This window comes from Acanthisitta chloris, unplaced genomic scaffold (genome assembly GCF_000695815.1).
Source record: "Acanthisitta chloris isolate BGI_N310 unplaced genomic scaffold, ASM69581v1 scaffold429, whole genome shotgun sequence".
Classification (NCBI taxonomy): domain Eukaryota; kingdom Metazoa; phylum Chordata; class Aves; order Passeriformes; family Acanthisittidae; genus Acanthisitta; species Acanthisitta chloris.
Genome location: NW_008690598.1, coordinates 127,420 through 149,270, shown reverse-complemented (window position 1 = coordinate 149,270; position 21,851 = coordinate 127,420). Strand labels below are relative to the sequence as shown.

General features: G+C 40.7%; 1 protein-coding gene across 1 annotated transcript in view; it reads left to right on the top strand.

Annotated features, from left to right (window-relative positions):
- Positions 1-628: 628 nt before the first annotated feature.
- LOC103809045 (protein unc-13 homolog B-like) overlaps positions 629-21,851 on the top strand; it is a gene marked incomplete at its 5' end in the record, with an annotated part of 147,181 nt that continues 125,958 nt past the window's right edge. The window contains 3 exons of the mRNA XM_009081856.1: positions 629-851; positions 15,658-15,984; positions 17,856-17,946. Of these exons, the coding sequence (XP_009080104.1) occupies positions 629-851; positions 15,658-15,984; positions 17,856-17,946 (641 nt within the window). The remainder of the gene's footprint in view (positions 852-15,657; positions 15,985-17,855; positions 17,947-21,851) is intronic.

Sequence of the window (21,851 nt, the reverse complement as noted above, 5' to 3'; positions counted from 1 at the left end):
TCTGCAGCAATTTTCCCCTATAAGTAGTAGTATAATTGTTTATAAGCAGAATTACTTTCCCAGTTCTTCTGATTTTCCTACTTAGTACTTTTCATTATTTTGTCTTAACTTAAACTAATACTTTTATTTAAAAAAAAAGTCATGAAAACTGTGCAGAACTCTAGAGTTCTGGTTAAGCATGATGAGAAGAAGAGGCAATATTACAGCTTAAAGGCTGAAAAGTTTATGGGAAAGAGCTCCTTTCCATAAAGAAATCTTTTGTTGCGATTTGTTTTTATTTTCCCCAACATCTAAATGTTCAGTTTGGAATTAATGAAGTACCTGAAATTTTAGGTGCTGGGGTTTTTGTTTGTATTTTAAATAAAAATGTCTTAATCTGCTTATTAGTAATGACTAATGAGAAATAACACTTCTATGGTAGGAAGAGGGAAAGGAGGGTATGGGTGCCATCACTAAAATTCCTTGATGCATACTTGAGACAACTGGAGGTTATAGCTAGCTACCAGATGGAGATATATCTGCAGCAGAAACAGTGGTTTTTTTGTCATTCTTTCAAAGCTACATGGGCTTCACTGTCCCAGCAAGGCAACTTGAGAGAGCTGTGCCCTTAACTGCTTTTGTTTCTTAGCCTTTGAAGATGCTGACAGTGCTGTGGATGATCGAGACAGCGACTATCGCAGCGAGACAAGTAACAGCATTCCTCCTCCATACCACACGACTGTGCAGCCCAATGCTTCTGTACACCAGTTCACGGTACCATCACGCCTGCAGCAGCAAGGGATCTTGCGTGATTCCTGTGCTGACTCCCTGCAAAATTATGATCTGGATTACCGGGAGCATGTGGCCATCAGGTGAGTGCTGTCTTCTGGGTATCTCTTCTCTTGCCCTTGTTTTTCCATAGCAGACCATGAAGGTGCTATGCTAGCAGGGAAGGGCAGATCAAGGGCTCTAGAGCTCTTCACAGAGGAGGGTGTTATATGTTTTGTTAACATTGGGTTGCTGCTGTGAACCAGAAAAACCTATGAGGCTGTGTTCCATCAGATCTGGAAGTTTAGGGAGTTATCTTTTAAAGGTGTGCTCAGCTTTGAAGTAATTTACTAGATTGTGCTTTCGCCTTTCTTTTTGAAGGCTGAAGCACTGGGTAATTGGTTGTACTGGTACCATTGCATGGTTGTGCCTCCCAAGCAAGTGAAACACAGTCTAACACAGTTTTCCTATTGGGAGCTTCTTTCTTAGAGCAGATTTATTTTCTCTTCTGGATTACCTCCAGCTCCATAGGCTCTGCCAAAATAATATATTCAAGCAGAAAGTCTGTGACCAATTAGTTGTTCTGGGTTTTGGTTCTTTTTGGTCCTGTTATCATATAACACTGTTGAATGCTGTGTTTTCTCTTTTGGTTTACTTTGAGCTGTATGAAAGATAGTTTACTTGCTCCAAATTATGCTTTTGATCATAAATCAGTAGTTTCACTACTGGTTTTAACTTATTTTAGTATTGAGTATTACAGCATTAACTTACCAGAATCAATGGCTGTGAACTAGAGCTGGTTGTGTAAGGGAAAAGTATTATTATTAAGAATTTGGACAGTGCTGGTCAGTTTGGTAAGATGGGTTAGAACAAGCCATACTGCTGCTTCTGCCCTTGTTGTGGAAAGAAGAGGCAGTTGCTTAAATACTATCAGGGTTAGAGGTGCAGAGTTTTATATGTATTAAAACTTATTTGTTCTGTCTTAACTGCCTTGATAAAACTGTTCTTGTTTCCTGAACCTGAATTCAGTTGTCCTCATGGATGTATGAGGTTAAATTTTGCTCTTCTTTATGTATGGTCATTAATGGTGAAAGGTCAAGTTTAATGATAACATTTAATGTTATTACTGTTATTGAGGTTCCAAGAACAGAGGCAAATATGCCAACAAAATGCACTTACTGCAGTGTGACATGTCTAGTGCTCTTTTTCTAGTCCATTAAATATCTTATATAAGCAGGTTATTCACTTTCCCATGCAATTCTGTGCTGCTGGTTTGCAGTAGTAAGATTGCTGAAGATCTTCCTGAGAGCCTGCAAAGATGAGCTGAGGCTTTTTCTTTATGGAAGAGCCAAGCTGAACAGTTGTATTGGGGCCTCAGCCAGGGGAAAACAATGATGGCTGCATATTTTTGCAGCTGTGTGACTTCTTGTGGTGGTATTAACAGTACAAGTAGTCTTTCATGGCCCACTTTGCTTGGAGTTGGGGTGTGTGAACTTTTAACTGTATCTCAAGGATAAATGTGTTTGTAAGACCTTCCAGAGAAGCACTTCTGGTTTGAATTGTTAACGAATACTAAGCTGAAATGGTATTTTTGTTCCGATTTCCTGGAGGTATGGACATGAAAGGATCTGGACAGATAAAATCTAAGAAAAACCTATGAGCTTTGTAGTCTGCTATGGTCTAAAATTACTTTCAGTCCAGGAGAGCAAGTCCTAGATGGTGATGAATTCCTTCTGAGCATTCCTGTTCCCATGTGCGTTTTCCACATGCCCAACAAAATTTTTTGCTATATATTTAATCTTTAAATTTAAAACATGCAAGTAAGTTTTCCAAAGAAGCTACATGGGATTCTCTTACTTACCAGAAAGTTATTTCTAACGAGCTGTCTGAAGAGAAGCACATGAGTACATCTTAAATATTTTCAAAACAAAGTTGTAGCTGAGTATTGCAAAGCCAAATTGTATTTGACTTTTGGTCCTAGCAGACCAGGCAGTCGCCTGATGAAATCAGTGTTCCTGGCAGACTGCATCTGGTAGTTGCTGAGGAAACGACACCTTGTAGGAGGCTGTCCTGAGCAGACCCAGAGGAACCAGACAAGGCTCTGCTTGAACCTGAATTGGGCAAAGTGTCTTCAGTTGAAACTGCCTGTTCTAACATGTTTGGTTTTTTTCTTACAACATTTGAGTTTGGGTGGAAAAGTTCTGATCTTCTTTATTGTCTGTTACATGTGATCATATTCCTTTGATAGAAGTACATTTATTCTCTCCCACCCTCTCCTAAGGATAATGAACAATATTCTCACTTGCCCTTGCATTGCATTTTGCTGCCAACAGTCAGTTTGTACTCAGAATAGCAGACATCTTCCTCTCAGATTTTTTTTTAAGCACTAACTTTTCTTTGCAATGTTCATTTTGTGTAACCATTTGTCCTCCATGTCTTCCTGCTCTTGCTCTATTTACTTCCAAGGCGATATGATAGCATAGATTCCAATGTGAGTGGCTGCACTGACCTAGAGTCCACATCTGAGTCTAGTCAAATGACAAGCTGCCAGTGCTTGCTAGAGAGCAGGTGCTCTCTAGATCTGTCTGATAGGTGGGTTAACCTCTTTGCACCTGTGTACCTGTCTCCATGCTGTTGCTGCTGTGAAGTGGTCTTGTGATACTTTCCAGCTAATACTTGCTGTTTGCCTGTGCTCTCCTTCTGATCTGTGGTAGTTTAATGCTGGGCTGATGTAATCTTTTTCGCCTCTCAGGTCTTGAACTTCTCATCATTGCTTTATTTCTAGTAAAAGGAAAGCTTTGTAGAAGAGTAGGGGAAACATATGGGAAAGGAGCTCAATTAGAAAGGAAAGTAATTTTTTTTATGCCTAAATTAGTCAATTGTTGGTTCGGCATTTACAGCTAATGGCTCTTCAGGCATTCATGTAGCTCACATTTCCTTCAGCTGAGATTTGGAAGGGTTTGATCCAGTAACTGGGTGGCCCTGGTAGTCTTTTAAATTTTGTTAGCTTTTAAAAGAAAATTATTTCAATTACTGGCTTAAAATTGTGAGCAAGAAGTGTAGTAAGTGTTCTAAATTGTGTATAACAGGACACATTTAAAGTAATGGGCATCTTTCCAATTATTATAAGTTAGCTAATACTGGTGGAAATGCAGCACTAAACTAGCAGTAGTGAAAATGCAATGACCTCTCTCTCTTTCAGGGCTGTCCCATGGGTATCCTATATTGGGGTGCCCCATGCAACTCTCACAGTGAAGACTCTTGTATCAGCAGTATCCATAAAATGTCCATGTTCCCTTTGCCCTTTCCCTTTTTGCTCTGCTCTTACAGGGTCAGGGCATACATGCCCTCATGCTCCTTAGTTCTCAGCAGTGAATGATGTTAGACAAAGCTGCAGTACATCTTTTTTTACATCCACTTTCTACATGTTTATTTGCATGTAGATTGTCAGGAGCTGTCCTCTTGAGATTTAGATAAAGGAGTAGCTTTCTTGCTACTAGCCTGGGGGGCTGTTTAACAATTGAGATAATCCTTCTGATCAAGGGCTGGAAATTAATCCTCAGATCCCACGGGTCATTCACTTAGGTTTCTAGGAAGCTTCAGATTGTTTCACAGCTTTAATCTATTCTCCCACAATGGACAAGTAGAGATTGCTGCATCTGTTTGGATGCATTGTAAATGGCAAGGGCAGATCCTGAAAAGCACCTGAGGCTTATGATGAGCTAATATCCAGTGCCAATGTTTTGTTTTGCCCTCTGATCCAGTAACAGCTACAAGAATCTTAATGCTGTGTTGGTAGGAGCTCCCCAAGGCCATTAGCTGCAGTAAGAGCTTTCTCAGCAGAGGAGAGTGATAGGGTAGCTAGAACTCCTCAAGTTGCTGGCATGCATTGTTTGCATTTTGTCCCTTGTCCACAGCTGCCTGGAGCCTGGTGACTCCTGAGTCTTTACATGCAGTCTCTGCTCTGTAGCCACCCTTGGGAGACACATAGTCCCTGTGTACTTTATGAATACTGCTAAAACAAAGTCTGCAGCCTAGAGTGACCAAAATGCAGGCATGGCATAATGGAATGGTGCACGTGGGCGCTGTATCCCAAAGTAGTCCTGTTACTGCAGTAAGTGACTTCTTTTCAGCATGCCTAAAAAAGTAACAGCAGTGTACTGGTACAGCCAAGACTGTGTGCCCTCACTTGATCACAAAAAGCTGTTCTCCTTCAAACAGGCATTTCTAATTTTTGTGCAGCCGTAACTGGTAGAATATCACAACCCATGCTGCTTTTTTTTTTTTTTTTTTTGACTGTTTGATTGAAATGTAATGGTGGTAGATTGGCAGGTTTTCAATTTTGTTATTTCTGAATGTTTCCGATTTTAATTTTCCTTTACTTAATGCATGTTTTTCCATTACTATTTTTTTCTGTCCTTTCTCAGGCTTTTTAAAAAACTGTTGTTTTTCCCTTCCTATTTTTTTGCTGCCTCTCTTCTTTTCCCTCCTACCCCCTTTATTTCTTATCTTAGACAAGGATCTCTAGCTAGAAATGAAAGAGTCAGGATCATTCCATTTGACTCTGAAGATGGAGAAGAAGAATATGAGAGCAACTATGAAGAGCTAGGAAAACTGCTAATAGAGGAGTTCTTAGAAAAAAATCACAAAAGTAGAAGTTGGCATGAGAAAAACATAAAAAAGATGCAAACTCTCTCAAAAAGAGAAAATTTTAATCATTGTGAAAGATCAAGGTGCTGCCCAAATGTGTATGTGGAGTCAGGCTCTGTAGGTGTTCCTAGATATCCTGAGGAATACGATACTATAGACAGAAGAAGGAAAAAGAAACTGCGACACAATTTTGAAGAGAGAGCACAAATAAGCCTGCAAAGTAATGGAGGTCTGCAGTTTCCTGGAGAAAAACCAGTTTATTTCAATGGTGTGGCAACTAGTTCTGAACCTATTGATGATTTCCCAGTATATGATAGAACTGGAAAATATACCACTAGTTCTGAAAGTAAGGAACGGTTGCCTACCTATCCAATCTTGCGTCCATACAAAAATGGGTTAATGGTTAAAAGTGGCAGGTTGCCCAACAAGCAGGGTATGAACCACGAGGGCTCACTTCACCTGAGCAATACTGAAGACATGAGACACATAGGGATGTCAGAGAACAGTTTTGTGCCTGTAGATATCCTTGAGGAATTTGACAGCAGTGCTTCTGATGAGTTCCAGTATTCACCTGTTTCCGATGATGAAATGGAGGAACTGGCTACGCTTTCAAAGACATGGTGTGATTCTGACATCAGCCATTTGAGAAACTTAACTGTTAATTGCCCTGCAAATTTAGGCTGCCAGTCAAAGTCTAGCTCTGATAAAAAACATAAAACTAAAGAGAGCAAGCATGGTCATCCTATGCAAGACTTAACACTGTCTCCTGTGGAAGAACCCAGTGAGGAGTACATAGACACGATGGATGAACTTCAGTGTCTGGTAGAATCAGTCTCAGAATACTTGGCTGAAAAGGAGGAAGAAATCAGCAAATTTGGTACATTGCCAGAAACCAGAAAAAATGTTGAGAGCATGCCACCAAAGCAGGATAATGCTGATAATTCTGTAGAAGCTAGGAAGTCTGAGCAGACCAAACACCCTGCTGCAGAGGAGAGTACCAAAGGCAAGTCTGAATCTCTTCCAGACTTGTCTGGTGTGAAAAATACAGTGAATTCTCTGTTCAGCTCTTTCACAGAAAAGGTGGGGTCGAGTACAAAGCAGCTTACAGCCTCTGTTGAAAAGCTTGTTTCTTCCACTCCAGATAATACAGAAAACAGAAACTCATCAGAAGGTGGAATTTTGAATGTATTTTCTAGTAAGTCTAAAAATGAGAGTTCATCTTCTGGAGGGGCAGCAGATAATAAAGCTGACACCAAGTTCTCCATTCAGTCTTTGCTACCATCTCAGGTGAGTGGTGATAAAAAACCCCAGAACATAAACTCCATCAAGCCAGAAACCACTGAGATGGGCAGTAAGGCTTCTGCTCCACGTCATCCTCAGCAGTCACAAGAAACTACTGCCAACAGCCAGCAGAACCAACATTCGGTTGTCAGTTCTGTTCTAGGCATACTTAGTCCTTTAAAGATCTTCTCTGAGAAGGAAGTGCCAAAGCAAGAAGTCAAAAAAGAGGAGCACACCAAGAAGGACAGCCATGCTGTGAAAGTTGATGAGGCAAACAGGAGCGAAACACCATCTGTAAAGACGTCAGCCAGGACCAGCAGCATTGTTCCGGAGGTACAGAAAAGTGAGACTAGAAGCGAGGCAGAGGTAAACGCAAATAGCACTTCTGTGTCTTCAATCTTTGGCAGGCTCACAAATTCAGTCAGTTCCTTCAGTCTGAAAGCCAATTTTGATGGTCTCTTGGCTCCCAAGCAGCCCGATGTGCCACAGAAGCAATCAGATATGCATCCTGTTACAAATCAGCCAGATGCCACTGTCAAAGAGGGTGCACCCACTGCCAGGGAGCAGCCTCCTGCAAATCGCTCAGGGGATCAGCATACTCCAGGTCATGAACTGGGAAACAAGCAAAGCAGAAGTAATGTGGAACCTAATTCTCAGCCTCAAGATCAGAGTACAGCATCTGAAAGCTTTTTCAGTCCACTCAAAAAATCTTTCAGTCAATTGTTGCTTCCTTCTGCTGAACAAGGGCAGAAAGAAAGTACATCTGGGCATTTTAAAGGCCATAAGTCTGAGGAGGATGTAAGACAGAATACTTCTTCAAAAGAAGAGCACTCATTTCCTTTTACTGGGAAACTTCCTTTTTTTGGTGGGCTGGGCTTTTCAGCAAAGCAGGAGCATAGGAATGAGAAGGAAGGCTTTATTCCTTCATTACTGAAATTCTCGTCTGCAGAAAATCTAGCACCTACACAGGATCAAAGAAGTCATCAGAGTTCTAGTGACAGTTCTGTGCTTGAGGACAGAAACAGTAATTCTAAACATGCCATTTCATTAAAATCTAACTCGGTTCCAAATTTATCAGACCATAAGGAGGAACTTTTAGAAAGAAAAAACATGAATAAAGAAAACTCATCTATTGCCCAAGTAAATAGAGAAAAACACCAGGAGAGTGCCTCTGCTACTTCTAAGGCTGCAGAAGAGCAGCAGAGAACTAAGAGTACTCAGGAAGAACCTAGAAATGTAAAAGGAGGACCGATGAGAGAAGGACTAAATACATCAGACTTAAACAACAGCTCAGTTAAATCCACTTCTTCAGCCAGAGGGCCAGAAGCTGCAAGTGCGAATGATATGCAGAAGAAGCACACACCAGGTTTTCTTTCTGGGTTTCTTCGTATTTCTTCCAATGAAAACATAGCCAATAATCAAGACTTGACTGCTAAAAGCGAGGGTGATGGCCAGAAAAGTACTTCTCCTGGATTATTTTCTGGCTTATTGAAGCTTGCTTCAAGTGAAAACTTGTCCGAATGTAAGCAAGAAAAGGTGAAAACAAACTCTCTGGGCTTCATGAAGCTTTTTGATAGAGGTGAGGAGTCTAGCTCAGAGACAAAACCCAGCAACTCAGAAATGACTTCTGACACTCAAAGCAGCACTGGAGAAAAGCAGGAAGCTTCCAGCTTCTTAAAAAATCTTCTACCCAAACCAAAGGAGAAAGAGGATAATGTGAAAACAATGGAGTCTTCCAAAACAACTGACCAGCTGTCTACTGCAAGAATAAATAAAACAGCTGAGTCCCATGTTACCCACTGTGGGCATCCTGTGCTCCCTGAGGGTCTAAATCTTCAAGACAAGGTACAGGACTTATCTGGAAAGCCTGTAAACAGTAGGCATATTCCTCATCAGGATCCAGAATCTAAAGTTCTTCCAACTGTTTTAAACAAAGGATCAAATGAGTTTCTCAATTTGACAAATAAAAGCTATAACCCTACAGAGCAGTACTCAGCTTATCAGGAAACAAGAAGCCATTCTAGCTTTGAATGGGAATATGAAGTGGGGGAACTAGCTGACACTCATGGAATAGCAATACCAGTTTACTATGTGTTAAACCAGAGCTCTGTTCTGCCCCCTCCATTCTTGGACTGGCCTGAAAATGACATGGTAGTGAATCTCTGTAAGAAGGATGGAAGTGCAAATGTGATGGATTGGCAGACTAATTCCAATTTTGATGGACAGAGTTTAGATTTAAGTGCAATGTCATACGAGTCGTTTGACCAGTTAATGTTTCAAGATATTTGTTCAGAAGAAAATGATGCATGGACTTCTAATTCTCTCAATGAAAGTTATGGTAACTTTCCACCCTTTGAAAGAGATGGCAATTACTCATTAGAAGAGCTGCCCATGGATTTAAGCTACTCCTCTGGCTGTGATGGAACAGTGTGGACACTAATTGACCAAGAGACTTTAAGTATGGATGAGAGTTTAATGTACTCGTCCTATAGTCGGGAGTATCAGGAGTGGATAATGATGCTTGAGCAGGGCATGTGGTGGCCATCAGAAGACGGTGATTGTGGATATTACATGTACAGTGATAGCCAGTATGTGTATTCACTGCTCACTGATCCCACTGGACAGTATGTCTACGTGTGTGCTCCTGAAACCTATTCCTACCAGGACTGCTGGGATTATAATTTTCAGATGGATTCCGCTCCAAGAGCTGTGCTAGAAGACAGCATGATTGCTGTTTGTGGTTTTAAAGTCCCTCTTGGCAGTGAAGATGAGCTGTTTTGGTTTGCTGAAGAAGAATGTCTAGATGATTATACAAATAAACCTCTGGATTTGTCAGTAGCATTGCAGAGGAGTGATCAGCTAATGAACATGAATTTGGAGACTTTTTCGCAAATGTTTGAGGAGTCTATTTATTATCAAAGGGAGCAGCCATTAGACTTCTCAGGTTATAAACTTCAAAAACTCAAAGTAGATTTTAGACCTGAGAAGGAAACTCTGAATCATTCAGAGGATTCTCCATTAACCCTTGATCTTAGAACACATTCCAGAGTGACTTTGAATAAATCGCTGAGTAAGGAAGCCCACACCAAGGAAGTCAATAAGACTGTCACTGCGACAACTTCTGGGAGTGGGTCATCAGGATTCTTTGGTTTCCAACTGTTTCAGTCTACTCCTAAAGCTGAAGAAACTGCAGCATCAACTGAAAGAGTAACAGAAGCAAAAAAGACTGAGGAAGATAAGAAAACACCTGTGAACAAAGTTAGCTCTTTATTTTCCGCTTTGGGTGGACTAATTGGAAAGTCTTCAGGCCCTGGCTCTGAGACATCAGAAGATTCTTCCTTGAAGAGAACAGACACACAGTCAATACCATCTGAAAATAAAACTGATGTTTTATCACTGACACCAAATAGAAAACTAGATGAGGCACGAGCAGGACAGAAGTTTCCTGTTACATCAGAACCAAGAATAAATACTTCATCCGAACTTAATTTGCAGGCTGCTAGAAATGAAAAGCCAGAACTAAATCAGACTGAACACATCCATGTTAAAAAAACAGGGTTAATAAGATCTCCTTCTCAACTGAGCCAAAGTGCTTTGGACAGCAGGCCCATAAGAGAAGAGAGGCCTGTTAAAGCAGCACCACCTTCCAGGCGCCTTGAAAGGCATGCAACCATTAATGAACCGACTCAGTCGCAGCCAAATCAGAGCCACCCAGCCACTGAGCCTGAAGAGACATTATTTAAAAGTGCTCTGAAATTGTTCAGTCTTGGAGAAGATTCTCCTGCTAGCTCAACTGCCAACAAACCCCAAGCTTCTGGCTTTTTTGATTTCTTTAAAACACAAGTAAGCAAAGCACCACAGCCATCACCAGATTTGGAGAAAAGTCAAGGTAGTAAACCAGAAGAAGTGAAACAGCCAGAACAGAAGGAAACCTCTGGAATCTCATCATTATTTGGATCCATTGGAGATCTCTTCAAAGTGGAGCCTGTGTCTTCTCAACCCACCCCAAGTACTACAACTCTGCCAAAAACCAATAGCAGAACTGTGGCTGAGCCAAGACAAAAAACTGAGAGGTCTGGGGGTCTTCAGAGTGCTAGTATGCCATGTCTGTCCTCCACCCCTAAGGATGGAGTGAGAACAGAAGGCATGAACAGGCAGATCTCTACTAGCCCTGGGGTGCAAATGGAACAAGAAAGCAGAAAAGCTGTGGAGGAGGCTCCTGAGAGTAAAAAAGTGCCTCCTGGAAACGCTTCACAGAAACCAATGGGTGTAGGTCCCAAAATAAGCCAATCGAGTCAGTCAGCTATGCAACAAAACGGCACACCTGCAGTTCCACCAAAGCAACAAGGAGGAGATTGTTTAGGAGACACAGTTAATAGGACAAAACCAAAGCCAGATCAGACACCGAAAGAATCGGGTTTCAGTTTGCCGTTTAGCTTTTCTGACATAACTGCTTCGAAATCACAGCCAGCCAGTAAGAGCATATTCTCCTTATTCGCTGGGTCAGATGAACCAAAGACTTCAGCACCTGCTCCTGCTCCTGCTAGTGGGAAGCAACAGGAAACAGAGGGTCTGTTTCGTCTGCCTTCCTTCTTCTCCAGTGGTCCAGCTGCTGAGAAGAGCACACCTCAAAGAAGTACCAGCTTTAGCTTCTTCAATTTGACATCCTTTTTGGATGAAAAGCCGCAAACTGCTCCAGGACAGGAGAATAATGCAAAACCATCTAAGCCAGTGAACTCTGAGCCACAAACTGCTGCTAGACAGGAGAATAATGCAAAACCGGCTAAACCAGTGAACTCTAAGCCACATGTGAAGCAGAGTATTTCCACTGACTCTGGTGTCAGAATCAGTAGTTCTAACAGGCAACAAGATGCAGGCAATAAAAATGAAGTTGATGATATTATTGCAGCAGTGACTGGCAAACAAACATCTAATGACCTCAGGATCCCAGAAAATAAATCAGAAATGCTGGCAGTGGAAAATGTAGAAAGTATGTCGGCAGAAGCTGAAGAGAATAACTTAGAGAAGCTTCCACAGGCCGATGATACTGCAGTAACTAATTTGGCTGCTTCTGGTCCTTGCCTACAGACTCCCAGTGTGCAGGAGGGCTCTCAGGACCAACGGACTATTTCCTTAGGGGCAGAAGAAGATGCTTTGGGTAACACAGAGAAAATGGATGGTGTGGAGTTTCCTATTGATAAGGAAGAGCCTTATTCTTCAAAAGAGCAAACTTCTGAAAAGATTGATTATAGCATGACCTTAGGTGAAAAAATGGATTCCCAAGGTCTAAATGACTTAACTAGTATGAGTAACATCAAAAATGAAGTGGTCTCTGAAGAAGTATCTGTACAGCCTGAGTTGCCAGAACATAAAGAACCCGAACAAACTCTTGGTGACAGGTTACAACAAGCACAAGAGCCACACTTTCCTCCTAAAATGCCAGAGGCATCTAATTTGCAAAGCAAGCCTAAGGAACCTGAGAGTGATAAATCAGTTTTGGATTCCTCAGTTGAAATGTTTTCAAGTTTCATGACAAAAATGAAACCACCTAAAACATTATCTGGTTTCTTTTCCCAACCTCAAGCTACTGCACCTCCTACTGCACAGAAGAGGAGCTCCTCTTTCTTTGGTTTCTCATCCCTCCCAAGTGCCCCAGCACCAACTTTCACAAATGATCTCTTTGGCATTTTCAAAGGTCCAAAAGAAGCTCCAAAAGAGATGCCTCCAAAATCGACCCCTAAACCTCAAAGCAGTAATGTGAAAGATGTCACTGGGTCTGTTCCAACAAAAGACTCTAGGGAGACAGAAAATACAGTTGCAGCCAGAGAATCTAAAAGAGATGTCTCAAGTGCTGTGAAGAAGGATGTAGTACCTGTTTCAAGAGAAGAGAACTCCATAAAAGAGTCTTCTGTAAAAACAGAAATTGAGGAAAAAAGTAACTTGGAAACCTGTAAAGAGGAACCTTTGAAAATCACTCCAGAAACTGGAGTCTCTGGTGAGAATCAAGCCCTTGAGGTTCTGCAGCTGGATAATGAAGCACAACGCTCTGAGGTGATAGATTCTCAGCTGTGCAAGTCTGATCTCAGTGCTGCAGTTGATACAGTGCAGACAGAGGCCACTGATCAAACTGATATAAGTTCTTGCCAACTAGATGTGGGGTCTTCACGTGTGGCAGAAGAACAAGCTGATCTTACAGACAAGGCAGCCATTGACATCCTTCACACTGGCTCTACTGATGAGCTCATACTGGAAATGGAAGCCCCAACTAATGGGGCAGACACAAACCTTTCCCAATTAGACGAGAGTGCTAAACTTGAATCAGAGCCTGCTGTTACAGGGTATCAGGCCAATGCCAGTACTGATCAGCAGGACTTGATCAGTAGTAATGATAGAGAACCCACAGCCCCAGCTGATGAGCCCAGTGTTCATCAGCTGAATGAAGATGAGAGAAGTGAGGGAGAGCAGCAAAATGCTAAAGTGGAGAAACATTTAGCAATTAATGAGGTGTCTGCAGAAGGGATTGCTTCCAAATCTGACTTGAAGAAACAGGGTAAGCCTGATAATGTCCCCGCAGATACAAGCAGTAAACCTGTCTTTGATATACCAAACATTCCTAGTTTGCCAAAATTTGGCTTTATGTCATCTTCGGATAGTGGAAAGCCATTTGGGTCATTCTTCTCTCAGCAACCACCTGCTGCTAATAAAGCAGGAACAGATCAAGGTCTCATGTCCAGTTTTAAGAAACTTTCTTCATCTCTGTTTGAAGGAGGTAGTGAAGAAAAGGTGAGTAAGCCAGAGAGCTCCCAAGGAGCAGTATTTGGGAAAAAGCTAGATTTCTCCTTTCCCTGGCAAAAAGACAACAGGGAGACCTCAGCCAAAAAGGAACCACATGTACCACCACAGGCTTTGTCAAAACCAGATGACAAGGTGTTAGGAACAGTCGGTTCAGATGAAAACTCAAAATCTGCAGTCTCGGATCAACTGACTGATGCAAATATAGAAGTAAAGTTGTCTTCAAAGCAGCCTGACACTGCAGACAATGAGCTTGCTGAAGAACCATCTGGTGCAAGCACTGTTGATGATACATCCAGCAAAGATCTGGAAGAGAAGTTTGATAAAGAGTCAGAAGTTCAGCAGAACGTGATTTCAGGTGAACTGCAGAATGAAGATCAGGCAGAAGAGTGTGTGCCAAACAAGACTGAACTGAGAGAAACTGAGCTTGATTCTGCTCCTGATGGAGCAGTGCTTCATCCTAACACGCTGTCTGCAGATCTGCATAGCGTGGAACAACTGAATGAGAAAAGGCTAGTTATGAATGAGGCATAATAAATGGGTTTTGACCATTTATGATGCAATACTGCAGCAGTAGATAATGGCCTTGGTGTTTGATGTTTGTAGCTCAGTGCCATTCCCTGTTTGTTGTCAGTGTTTTTAATATCACTGATAGCTGTCACAGAGGATATGGCAAACTGCAGTCACTAGTTACGTATAAGCTTTTAGACCATTTTCTTACCTTTTCCCACTCTTCTTCTGTAAGTGTAATTAAATTTTCCATGTTCTTACACTGTGTTGCACTGAATGAGATGCTTTTAGTGCTAATTTGATTAGTCTTTCAGAAGTCACATTCTTTGTGTGCTAATTTTGCTGCATACAATTCATTTTGCTTTCTTGTTTAGTGATCATTCTGTTGTATTTGCTAAGAAAAAAGTGACAGTAGGTAGAATGTATTAGTAGGATGGGGCTTTCTTTTTTCAAAATGCAAGGTCAAGGCTTTTAATTTTAGAGAGTAGTTTAACTTACTGATGACGTACTATAGAACTACTTAGGGTTCCTTTCAAATTATTGAAGATATTAAAGAATTTTCAGAGATATCAGTGAAGGTATTCTAATGCTTGCTTTTCCTAAAATCTGTGTGAAGGTTATTTCATGCAGTTAGGAAAGCCACTAGAGGAAGGTATCAGTATTTCATGAAGTCTGTATGCAGTCCTGTGCATGTGTGAAGTTACAATTGCCCTCAAAAATCAAAACAGAGACTCAGTAAACTTACATATTTCTGTGTAATATAAGTGAAACTTGTGCCTCTGATCATATAGTTGCAACTCTGCACTGACAAAACTTTCTATCTGGCTTTAAACTCTCCGAAGACCACACAAGAGAGAAATATGAGTGCTACTTAATTCTTGGCCATAGTTTTCCTAACTGCATGAGAAATTTCCATCCACTGTACTTTGTTTGAGGATTCTGGGAATTCAGTCCTGAACGTGCATTGTTGCATCACAGAGCTCAACCCCTGTGATGCTGAGTTTTTCTATATAAATTAAATTACTGAGACAGCTCTATTGGAGTGAAACATGTAGCTTCCCTTTGAAAAATGTCTCGCCTTTTGTAAAAGGTTTTAAGTTGTGCATCTTGACAGTCTTAATCTTGACTGCAGTATGTTTTATCATAAACTAATAACATGTAAAATAAAGTTAGCTTTGACTATTTTTTAATAACAGTTGTCTTAAATAGTCATGATAAAGACCTTAGCTGCAACAAAATTGCAGAAGACAGAAACACTTTCACTCTGAATTGCTGTGTTTCCATTCTTATTCCTGTCTGGTTATTAGAATATCTTCACTGGCACTTTCTACCTGTTTCTAGCTGATGTAAAGTGAAGTGGTAGTTCAGGCAAGAAAGGCCAATGTATATATGTGTATAGGCCATATATAAGTGTATGTGTGTATATATATGTGTGTGTAAGTATATATGGTCTATATGCTGGTTGGCTGTGTATGAAGTATTCTGCCTACCAAAGTTTTGAGATTCAGAAGTCTAGATTCAGATGATAATCATAAGAACTTAGTAGCAAAATATGACTTCATAACATGTCTTTTCAGTAATATTTAGTGTCCTGCTCAGTTTGTTAGATGTGCAGATTGCTTTGTGTTTCTCCAAGACACTATTTTTTTTCTGATGGACTTTCTTATTCTCTCATAGTCCTGCTGGCAGTAGTAGATATGGCTCCTCTTGCAATGTCAGCCAGGGAAGCTCTCACCTAAGTGAGCTGGAACATTCCCATGAAAGTGCCCATGGCTCTGAACAAGAAGATGATCACCAGGAAAGGCAGTCAAATCACTCCTACCACAGTTCAGGCAGTTATCAGAAGGATGGTCAAGCATGGCTCAGGGACCAAGAGGAGACTCATGGCAAAGAAGAGGAGGAGAAGGTTGGCAAAACAGAGGAGAAACTTGCAGACCATTCTGCAGCTAAGTTACCTCTGGAACTTGAGAAGCCCAAGGATGTTGATGCAAGTGCCCAGATAAGGTAGGCAAAACTATTGCCAAGTTATTTTCAACTAGTTTGAAGAGGATTCCTCTATTTGCTGTTTCCTGGGGCAAATTATGTACATTGTTCTTGCAGCCTTCTCTGACAATTAAGTTGGTGCTGCTGCTCTGTTGTGCAGGACCAGTTATTTATGGGACATTGGCTAAGCTTAAGCTATATTTGCTGTGTATGTAGAGAGGTACACTTGCTAATGCCTTAAAGCTCATTTGCTGTATTTTCTGTTTCTGGTTTGATGAACATACTGTGGCCCAAAGGTGATTGCTTCCATTGCTCATGTGTGATAAAGTTTATGCATGAGTAACCAAGAACTGCATGTTGTCATGGTTGGAACTCACTAGTTCCATTCTTATGTAGTAGACTTCCACCATTAGAGTAAGTGTTTCTGTAGTTGTAGGTTGTAGAATTACAGTATGAATAGACATGTTGCTCTGACTCACTGTGATAGCTTTTCTTGTTCCTGTACTTTGGTTTTCCAAGCTGTCAACAGTATTGAAAACAGCCTTCAAAAGTATTTCATTGAAGTTTGGGGGAGTAGTGTACTGGGTTTTGTACAGATTTTACAGGATCCCAAATTTCAGTACTTAAATTTGGGAGTGCCACTTTGCCTTGGGGTAATCAAGTCATTGGAGCCCCTAGTCTGGATATGGTTATACCTTCCTAGTGTGAGGGAGAATTTTAATCTGGTTCAGTTAGATCCATTGAAAGATGTCTGCCTGTCTGTACCCTTTGGAGGGTACAGCTGGTGTCACTGTGCTTGTATGGTAGAATCAACCGCAGGAGTTCATGTGTAGGCAAGCCTTACACTAAAGATGAAAAAAGGAAAACAAAACTAGAAAAAGTGTTAAACTGTTTTTAAACTCTGACTCACTTTCCTGTTCTCCTTACAGAGCAGCAGGAGTCTTGTCCCAGAATGGCTGGCCTATATTTGTTCTCAGGGAAGGTTATTCACATAGTCTGTTTCAGGCTAATTTAGGCATCTAACTTGGATGTTCCTGCATCACTGGTTCCCTTTCTCGCCACTCTGGCAATGCTCTCCTGTCTTCATGGAGTATGCATGGAGCTGAGCTCTGAACATCGATCCTTAGAGCTGGCACCTGAGCTGAATGCATAGCATGGATGCGTGCTGCTCTCAGCTAGGGGTTCTTTTATGCTGTCAGCACTGCTGGGTGCATTGCAGGCAGGAAGGTGTTTGGTTTTGCAATTTACAGCTCAGCAACACACAAAAGGAAGAATGTAACCAAAAGCTCAAGGTCTGATGAGTTTAGGGAGGGCAAAATGTGCTGTGGGGCACTGAGGTGCAGTGTTGCTGACAGACAGCACATGCTGTCTTGAAATGTTGCAGGAAAGGGTGGATGGACAAAGGTTCAGTGAATGGCAGAAAACACAGCTCAGCCCTGTTGCCAGTGTTTCCACTGATGAGGGGCTGTAAATATGTAGTGGTAGGAGTCAGTAGGAAGAGGCAGTGGTTAGAAGGGGCCTGCAATAGGCTTGGGGATGTAAAATCTTCCATGTACCTCTTTGTGTTAAGATACCAGTGTGTTGCACTGGCTTGATCAGGTATCTTGGACTACTTTCCTTATGTTCTTACAAGCATCTTCTTACTCCTGGCTCAGGAGTGTATACTAGCTAATATCTTTGAGCTCATCAGCTTCCAAGATGGTTTCTGTGTCTAAGGAGACTTTTGTTTTAGCCTCCCACTTCCCAGAGCATGTGCACAGCTGTATTGACTGGATCCTATTGCTTCCTTCAACTTCCAGAGCTGAAACTGTGATTGCACCATGTAACAATGAATCTTTAATGCTGCAGGTAAGTGTTTTTCATATAGTGATTTTCTGTTTCTTGCTTTTAAGCTACCATGGTGACAACGAGCCACCACCATTTCCTCCAGCAAGAGCCCATTGGATTAGAGCTATTAACAAAGTTCGACTGCAGCTTCAAGAGGTAAGATGGAGTATTGCTTCCCTCCTTTTCTGAGCTACTTGGGTTTTAGGACTGTGGTTGAAGGTTTCATTTCTTCTTCATTGTAAGACACCTCTTACAGTATTGATGTTTTGCAGATGAAAGTTTCATCAAATATATTGTTTAGGACTGCAGCATGTTGTGATGGTCTAAGAGCTGTCTAGTTCCAGGAAACATTCTTAATATCACTGTGTGGAACTAGAGATGAAAATCAGAAAAGATGCAGAAGCAGAGAAATTGCCTCTGAACTTATAAATAGTAGTAATAATAATGTCTGGGACTAAATGGTTTGTGTTAAACTGTTTGAAATTATTTTTTCTCAAGGCAACTTGAGGATAGCTTGTTAGCTTGGTAGAAGTTATCTGTATTATTTGTCGTGTGAAAATGTTCCTTGGGAAACTTTACATCAAATATTTTTATATACACTAATTGAAAGTGGGTGTATAATAAGTCTTGGTATTTCCATTTCATGAAAGTAAGATTTAAAAATAGATAATCTTGATTTGGGAAGTCAAAAGGAAAAGGTTGTGACATTTTCCTTAACAGTATAAACACTCTAGTTTTAGAAAATGGTACTTAAGAACCAAAAAGTTGTTTTTTGTAAAAAAAATAATCTCATGCTTTCATCCATCTCTGTGCCCACAGAAAGATAACATATGGTGTTCTTGTTCTATAGATGATAAACTTTTGCCTACTACCCTAAGTGCAGACTGAATATATTTCATTTAGAAATACTACTTTTTTCTAGAGCTCCTGTTTTATAAGAAAGCATTTTACAGTATCTATCACCATCAGGACTTTTCTTTCCCTTCTGGATTTGTTGCAAATTTTCAAGAAGGAAATTTTTGTTGTTGTCATCTTTTGCATCCAGAGAGGCAAAATAATTTTTCCCTTGTCTTATCTCGATTGCAAATGCTTTTCCATCTAACAATTGCTTCACTTCTGAGCAGAAAGGATTTGGATTAAAACAGCATGGCATGGAAAGTGAAATTTAAGAACATCACTAGTATTTAAGAAGAAAAGGACCTCCTGCTGTGTTTTTGTAGGGTATGCAAGCAAAACAATCTAGTTCTATGCCTTATGGAAAACAAGTGCACAAATGTACTAGAAGGGACAAGAGATTCAGCAATGTCTTTTTCCTGGATGTGTCTCTTTTCCAGAGATAGCAAAAGTCCATTAATGGTTCAGCATCATTTTGTGTTTCTGCTAAATGATGACTGTTACTGAAATAGTAGTTTAGTTATGAAAGCAAAATGTCAGTGTTTGCTTTGCCTTGATCACTCCTGACAACTATTGATCCAAAGTTCCCTTGAAACAAGTATCATAGGAGATGGAGTTTTCCAGGAGCCAGCTCCAGGGCTTAGCTGTCTTTACTGTCCAAAGACTTTTCCTAGCCTCTGCTTTAGGTCTTTCTTCTGCCCTATAAATCCATTTCTCATGATTAAGACAAAGAATAGTGGAATAGTAAAGGGCTGCTTCAAAACCAGGGCAAAGCCCCACTTGCTCTTCTCATCTTAGTTAGATGACCCTTTTAGCCCATTTTGGTCAGGTTATTTTTTAGGCAATCTTTAATCAGCCTGTCTTTTTTTTCTTTTTTTCTCCCACCTGTGAAGTTTAGTGTCCAAAGCTGAATATAGAAACCCAGTTGAGAGCCTGCTCATGTGCACTACAGTGCAGCAAAGACTTTGTTCTTCAGTCTGTGATCCTGATATCCCAAGATATCTGGCTGTCCTGCTGTGATGGTGCTTTTTTTGTCACAGGCTATCACTGATAATACAGAGTTCATATTTTATACTTTCCAGAGCTGAGGTACCTTCTGAAAAAAGGCCCTGTCTGTTGTTCCCTAGCCTATATTTGTGTTGGATTGCAGCTGAATATGGCTTTGCACTTGTTCTTACAGAATTTGGATTTTTCCGTTATTAAGTGCATTGCTGTCTGTCTCTTCCTAATCCGTTATTTGAACAGATCATCCAAGTTGTATGTGACTAAGTTGTGTGGTACCCACAGCTGTGTGCTACCAGAGTTGCCTGAGGGACCTTGCTTGATACATTCTTTGAGTTTGGATACCATAAGTATAATTTATTTTTTCCAGTGTGTTTGCATCTCTTTTTAGCAGCTTCATCCAGGCCTCAAGATATAAAACTTCTACTATTCTTTTCCTGCTCCTTCGACTAATTTACCTTGTTATGGAAGGAAGTTAAATGCATTTGACACAGTTCTACACATGATGAAACCAAGCTCACAGTTATTTCTCTCCTTTTTATGTTCTAGAAGCTTTGCAAATAATTTGATTATTCGTTCCAGTCTTCAGTCCCTAGGGGATTGTTGTGTGTGTATGTCAAGTTAGTGTTTTCATAATTGTCCAAGCTCTGCTCTTACTATTTCTTAAGTACAAATACTTGCTTTTCCCCTTTCAAATCTTGAAGTGCATTGCCTGTTTTTCAAGTCCTAAGTGCTTAGTGGTTATCAGTGTTGCAGTGCAGAACCTGAGGATGAAGACTTGTCAGAGCCAGCTGACTTAGGAAAAAGATAAGGCAGTTCTTTCTTTCAAATTTGTTTTCCTTTACTGTTTTTATAGCTTTCAAAATGTTTTTTCCTTTTTAAATGAAAAAGCAAACCAGTATTAATTCTGTCAGCTGCCTGACTGCACGACCTGAAGCAATTAAGGCATCAAATGTTCCAGTCTTCTTAGTGCCACCTGATGATAGCTTTGCCTTCCTATGAGTAGCGTCCATCCTTTATTTCTCATCCTGTGTGTTTACTGGTAGGCATTTAATTTTGTGCTTCAACCTTCTGATTTCTTTTGTATGCAATCATTCTTGTCCTTAAAAAGTTCCTCAAGAAGATAGGTCAAGCCCTCCTAGGCCTAGGAGGGGAACAGGTTTCTCAGTGTATGTCCTTTGCCTCCCTCTTCAGTGGGATAGCTTGTGATTTTGGTCTGTTAATGATGTTTCATTAACCATTAACAGCTTCATGAACTTCCTGGTCCTTTAAGCTTCTTTCCCGTGAGCTCTAGCTATTGATTTTCTGAGGTTTTATTAGTTTAGGTTCTCAAATTATATAGTGTTTTCCAGCTTTTCTGATTCTTTTCCTTCTAAGGAATCAGGAGGACTGTCAGAGTTTCCTCATATGCATTTGCATCTTCATTTCTCTCTGTACTTTTGCTCGCATCTAGAAGAGCATCTCTGCTGGTTGCTTTCCGCACTTTGTGCGTCATCAGCTTGTTCCTAGATCTTGTTTGAAAGTCAGTGATGTGAATGCAGACTTATAGATGAGGATCAGGATTTTAAAGGTCCCTGTGATGATGGTCTATCCAGGTGGTTCTGCTGGTAGTCAGAAAAGACCACATCTCATTTCTCTGATGACTCTGCTAACATCCTTCCATTCCCTTGTCATTACCTAGAAGCTTTCAAGAGGACTATTGTTTTTGATTCCAGCACTTAGAGCAGCTGTTTATGTCCTTAATGTTCAAAGTGAAGCCTCCAGCAGATTTCCATGTTCTCCTCCTTCAGTGTGTAGTATCATTTCATGAATATACATGGAGCTCCAGCTCGTGGGTCTGGATGGTTGGACTCCTCTCACATAAACTACTGAAATGGTACTTACAGCTCTTAATTGTTAATGATCTGGCCGAAATTTGAAAGAAAGGAAGAAAGAAAGAAAAAAAATAGACACCCAAGAAGTTTCCATATGTGATGTGATTATAAATCCCTTGAGCAATTCAGCCTCCTACCTGTGAAGAGATTAATATTCATGTGAATAATGTACATGCATCCTACATCCTGACCATGAGTCAGAGAAATGTATTTTAATTAAGACTTGACAGTTATAAAATGGCACAGAAATTTGTTACTGTGCATGTGAAAAAAGCTTTGTTGTAGCATGCA